This window comes from Salmo salar, chromosome 21 (genome assembly GCF_965601325.2).
Source record: "Salmo salar chromosome 21, fSalSal1, whole genome shotgun sequence".
NCBI classification, from domain to species: Eukaryota; Metazoa; Chordata; class Actinopteri; order Salmoniformes; family Salmonidae; genus Salmo; species Salmo salar.
The window spans coordinates 22,537,521-22,543,520 of NC_138311.1; the positions used below are offsets into that span (position 1 = coordinate 22,537,521).

At 39.0% G+C, this 6,000-nt stretch overlaps 1 protein-coding gene across 5 annotated transcripts in view; it reads left to right on the forward strand.

Annotated features, from left to right (window-relative positions):
- The window catches only part of LOC106581931 (kunitz-type serine protease inhibitor bitisilin-3), a 43,756-nt gene extending 37,756 nt beyond the window's left edge, over positions 1-6,000 (forward strand). For 2 of the 5 annotated variants that reach the window (XM_014164435.3, XM_014164436.3), the window contains exons 3-7: positions 2,151-2,327; positions 3,177-3,278; positions 3,969-4,025; positions 4,900-5,097; positions 5,405-6,000. In XM_014164435.3, coding sequence (XP_014019910.1) covers positions 2,151-2,327; positions 3,177-3,278; positions 3,969-4,025; positions 4,900-5,097; positions 5,405-5,472 — 602 coding nt within the window. In that variant the 3' untranslated portion in view covers positions 5,473-6,000. Of the gene's footprint in view, positions 1-2,150; positions 2,328-3,176; positions 3,279-3,968; positions 4,026-4,899 lie in introns of all 5 variants that reach the window. The other 3 variants (XM_014164437.3, XM_014164438.3, XM_045704532.2) reach the window with 3 other exon arrangements.

The following is a 6,000-nucleotide window of genomic DNA, read 5'->3' on the forward strand; positions in this document are numbered from 1 at the left end:
GAATTCATTTTTCCGTCAATGATGGCAAGCTGTCCAGGCCCTGAGGCAGCAAAGCAGCCCCAAAGCATGATGCTCCCTCCACCATACTTTACAGTTGGGATGAGGTTTTGATGTTGGTGTGCTGTGCCTTTTTTTCCTCAACACATAGTGTTGTGTGTTCCTTCCAAACAACTCAACTGTAGTTTCATCTGTCCACAGAATATTTTGCCAGTAGTGCTGTGGAACATCCAGGTGCACTTTTGCAAACTTCAGACTTGCAGCAATGTTTTTTTTTTGGACAGCAGTGGCTTCTTCCGTGGTGTCCTCCCATGAACACCATTCTTGTTTAGTGTTTAACGTATCGTAGACTCGTCAACAGAGATGTTAGCATGTTCTAAAGATTTCTGTATGTCTTTAGCTAATACTCTAGGATTCTTCTTAACCTCATTGAGTATGTGCTCTTGCAGTCGTCTTTGCAGGACGGCTACTCCTAGGGAGAGTAGTAACTGTTCTGAACTTTCTCCATTTATAGACAATTTGTCTTACCGTGGACTGATGGACTGAACATCAAGGCTTTTAGAGATACTTTTGCAACCCTTTCCAGCTTCATGCAAGCCAACAATTCTTAATCTTAGGTCTTCGGAGATCTCTTTTGTTCGAGGCATAGTTCACATCAGGCAATGCTTCTTGTGAATAGCAAACAAAATTTGTGAGTGTTTTTTAAAGGGCAAGGCAGCTCTAACCAACATCTCCAATCTTGTCTCATTGATTGGACTCCAGGTTAGCTGACTCCTGACTCCAATTAGCTTCTGGAGAAGTCATTAGCCTAGGGGTTCACATATACTTTTTCCAACCTACACTGTGAATGTTTAAATTATGTATTCAATATAGACAAGAAAATACTATAATTTGTGTGTTATTAGTTTAAGCACGCTATGTTTGTCTATAGTTGTGACTTGTGATCAGATAACATTTGATGACCAATTTATGCAGAAATCCCGGTAATTCCAAAGGGTTCACATACTTTTTCTTGACACTGTAGACCCTAAGCACACAGCCAAGACAACGCAGTAGTGGTTTCGGGACAAGTCTCTAAATGTCCTTGAGTGTCCCAGCCAGAGCCTGGACATGAACCCGATCAAACATCTCTGGAGAGACCTGAAAATAGCTGTGCAGCGATGCTCCCCATCCAGCCTGACAGAGCTTGAGAGGATCTGCAGAGAAGATTGGGAGAAACTCCCCATATACAGGTGTGCCAAGCTTGTAGCGTCATACCCCAAAAGACTCGGAGTAATTGCTGCCAAAGGTGATTCAACAAAGTACTTAGTAAAGGGTCGGAATGCTTATGTAAATGTGATATTTAAGATTTTTATTTTTATCAATTTTAATTTTTTTTCTTAGCCAGTTTTTGCTTTGTCATTATGGGGCATTGTGTGTAGATTGATGAGAGGAAAATACTATTTAATCCATTTTAGAATAAGGCTGTAATGTAACAAAAGGTGGAAGTAGTCAAGGAGTCTGAATACTTTCCGAATGCACTGTATCTGCTTAGTTCTTATCACATGCTTCATCGACACTAGAGCATTTGACTATGGCTCCAGTAAGATTTTCAACTCAGCATCTCTGCAAATCCATTTCTCCTCAATGTAATGTGGTGTATTTTTCTTACCTCCACTTTCCCCTCTCTCTCTCGCTCTCTCTCTCTTTCTTTTTCTGTCTCCAGTCAATTCCTCTTTCTCGCCACATCTATTTTACATCTATCTATTCATGACTGTGTCAGCAGCCCACACTATCTTCCTCCGTGCCTAAGTATGTCTTCTCTCTCTTCCTTGCTCCATCTTTTCAGTCAGTCTCTCTAGCACTCCAGTTTTAGTGCCACCACTTTTTTTCTATTATTCACAATTTCCCTTGAAATCAATTGACTGGGTGCCAAGGGTCCTTAGTGTAGATTTGTATTTGATTTCAGTGAACAGGATGTCTCAGTAGCCCATTCCCTCTACTGCACTTTTTTTCACATTTCCCAGCTATCAACTTTTCAAATGACCCAGTAGCTAGTACCCATTTCTCAAATGACCCAGTAGCTAGTACCCATTTCTCCCCTTTTCAGTTTTTCAATAATGTTCTTTCTCTCTCTCTGCCCTCTCCATCTCTCTTTGTCCATCTCTCTCCAGCTGACAAGAGTCCCTGTCACCTGGATGAGGCTCCGGGGCCATGCCGAGGTCTGGTGACGCGCTACTTCTTTGACAGCCAGAGCCAGGAGTGCAAGCACTTCTACTACGGAGGCTGCTTCGGCAACGCCAATAACTTCAAGAGTATGAAAGCGTGCCAGGCCAGGTGCCAGAACCCAGGTAGTGCATCGGCATCAAACTGCCCTTCAAAACACTGCATTACACCCAAGTAGTCTAAAAGGGACTAACCAATCATATGGTTTGCAAGAAAGATTTGATCAGTGAGGCTAATCAATATTTTCAAATGTAAGGAAAAAGGTTTGGACTTGCAGCACTGTCAAGGCTTCTTTTAATAGAAATGTGCTAGGGGAGTATATTACTTCTCCAAAGTGCATTTATGTCATTTTTGTGATGCCTGGGCTTTTAGGCAGTCATACCTTTTTAAAAGACCAAATACCCACAGGAGATAAATCATTTCAATGTAGCTGCCCAGTCGATATTGCTCTACCTTGCAAATGATCTTGTTGATGGATTTTTTTCAAACCATCAAGTCATGCTTCATCTTCATTTTGCATTTAGATCGGGTTTTTTGGCCTTTTGAGCATAGTTAATTATTTTAGTCCGATTTCAATGAATTTAAATTCATTTATTTACTGCATTTGTCAAAGAAAATAACGGATAAATTGTTCTACTGTGACCAACGCTAGCTGGCAGTCTGTGTTAATATAAATGGACAAACAATGTAAAAAAACAATATTGACGACAACTCAAAGATAATTACATTTTCCTTCTGTATCAGAATCCTTAATCCATCTTCATTGGGCTCAAAATAACTTTTCTCTTTTAATAAATCTGAATCCATAAGTATAATAACTTCTGTATGTTGTACAGTATGTCATATTACAATAGTTCCTCGGTAAACAGGTTTTAACAATGGAGTATTAAACTGTTTGTATTATATTACATTTCTATTATATGCTGTAACTTATTATGTAAGTAAACTCTAACCATGTTTTGGTTTCATGGCAGAAAACGCCAATGTGGCCCCTAAATTGGATGTGACTCCTAAATTGGAGGTCACCGTCCCAAAACCCACTAGTAAACCTAATGTACAACCTGTCAAAGTAACTGGTAAGACAATGTTTATGTATTTTTATTTCTTAAACAAATGTTAGCTCTAGTAATTGATTAAAGAAGACAATTAATTGTACAGTAGCACCAAAGATATTTCAGGCAGGCCTAATCTGATTTAACAAAATGGATGTCTATAAACATAACCATATATTGATCTAATGTTTCAATAACCAGACAAAGTAATTGTTTCATTTGTGCACTAATTTTGCATGTAGCCCTACAGTACTTGTTCATGATACTGTACATAGCATCAGTATATTAAACTGTTTGTCCAAGAAACTTTTCATTTTCCCAGCATGCCAGTCTGCCCTTCTGTCAGCCCTTCTGATTGGCAGGGACAGGAAAGTAGGGTTGTGGGGTCTCTGAAGACTATGAACCACAGACACTAAGTGGAAGGGCTGATATCCTGTCAGCTCTGTTTAAGAGAATTCTGAGGGAGAGAGGAAAAAGCTGAGGGAGAAGTTTTATAGAGATAATAGAAATGACAACACCATGTACCTTTTGTAGAACTGAATTGCTACTGTATATATTTCTTCTGTCATGGTGAGTTGATATTAACTCCTTCTAAGTTAACTACAGTATCACAACTTCTAATACTGGTAAAAGGCAGAAGAAATGCACGCTCCACCATGCTCCAGTCTCATATTGAAAGCAGCATGTGAATCCTGAATATTTCCTCTTTTTCAGGTGAGTTTGCTTTAAGCGCCTCACACATGCAGCAGAATCATCAACACCAGGCCACAGGTTAGTACTGTAACCCAGGAATGCAGTCATTTCTCATGTGTACTATTGCACACATACCATGCTGCAACTGCGATAGCTAGGTGAGAGGGACAGTACTTTTATATGCGCCATTTCAGAAGCAGTTAGGTAAACAAACTACATCTTATAAAGGCAGCATATCGCCCACCATACCTCCTCCCACCTCCTTCTTCCATGTAACACTGATTCACTGCTATTAAAATGGGAGTGTATGAGGAGTGAGTACTCAGACCACCACTGTCTGTTACAGAGGTCACAACACAGTAAAAAAGGGGCACAGGGAGTCTGCCATCCCTCAGTCACAGACAAGTAGCTATGATTCATGTTACAAAATTCCACCCAGGTCAGTGAATTCAGGAAAGGAGTGTTTCTGTATTCGTATTTGTCATTCCAGTGAAGTGATATAGGATACCTACGGTACTCCCGTAACCCAAGGCTGACATCTTGTGGCTTTTCCACAGTTTGACTCTTGAGGTAGTAAAAACAATGTTTCCTTTTGTTGAGGTAAATTCCAAATGTAAAAGAAAAGTAGTAGAATCAAGTACCCACTGGGTACAGATGTCAATTCAATGTCTATTCCATGTTAGTTCAGTGTAATTTCATTGAAATTGTGTGGAAATAACCTTGTTTCAGCCAGTGTGTACCCAGTGCGTAGTCACTTTTACAGTAGGTTACCATTAACCTCATTTCCATAAAGCTAAAATAAAATGCTTTTATTAAAGTATGTTCTATCAGAGTTGCATGGGTGATGTAGCCTACACACTTTCTTTAGTGTTATAAAATGTGTCTTTGGTATTATGGAGTCATTTGTTGTACGTCATTTCAGTTTACTATTGCCTTTTTGTAATTATTTCAGACTTCAGTCCTCCAGAGTTCTGTCTCAGTACCATTGACAAGGGCACGACGTGTGACAGAGAGGAGAGGAGAACGGAAAGGAGATATGTGTACAACCCCAAGACAAAGAGATGTCATTGGTTGCGTAACAGGGGCTGTGGGGGCAGCAAGAACAACTTTGTCTTCAAGAGACACTGCATGAAGATATGTATGAAGCCGAGTAAGATCCAAGTTACCGTTTTTTCTCCAACACCGGTCCTATAGAGCTACTGGGCGTGCATGCTTTTGTTCCCGCCCAGCATTAACACACCTGATTCAAATGATCAACATCCAGACTGAAGACCATGATTAGTTGAATCAGGTGTGTTAGTGCCGTACTTGTTTCACTCTTTGACCTTTCGTTTAAAAATCAGGTGTGTTTTTGCTAAATAGCGTTTACCTGAAGAATGCAATGTTTCTTCTTGACTAGTGCCATAGAGAAGTGTTTGAACGATTGCAACTTGTCATTTGTATTGTGCCATTTCCAGATCCCACTCACAAAAGGAATACCATCAGGATAAAGAAGAACACCAACATCTTATTTCAAACTGTCTAAATCAAGGCTTTGTATTAAATCATTCTTACACTACTTTTTAATTACACTTTATTTATATGATTCTTATTTGACTGTGGTATTATGTTGTAGTCTTACAGCAATTGTATAAAAGGTTTGTTTTGGACTATTATGTAATTTTGTTATTTTAACCTTTTAGCTCTTTGTATGAGGGGTTTTGTAATATCAAAATTGTAGACTTTTTTTCACTGTCACATCCTAAACAACGGTATATCATTGTAATTTTCTTCCTGAGGACACCAGACAAGTTTGTTTTTATTGACAAGTGATTAACATTAAGGAACCCAATAGCACGCATTGCCCATGAAATAGCGCTACTATAAAGCACAATCTCTATCAATTACTTTATCAGTGTAATTATTTAATCCCAGGTCAAGATCATTCCTTCATGTGAGTAATGTCTTACCATGGAAATAAATGCACATTATATATGTTCTTTCCAACTATGTTTAACAAAAAAAAATGTAATCAACCAATTGGAGCCTAAATAAAATGTTGCATAGTCATCAA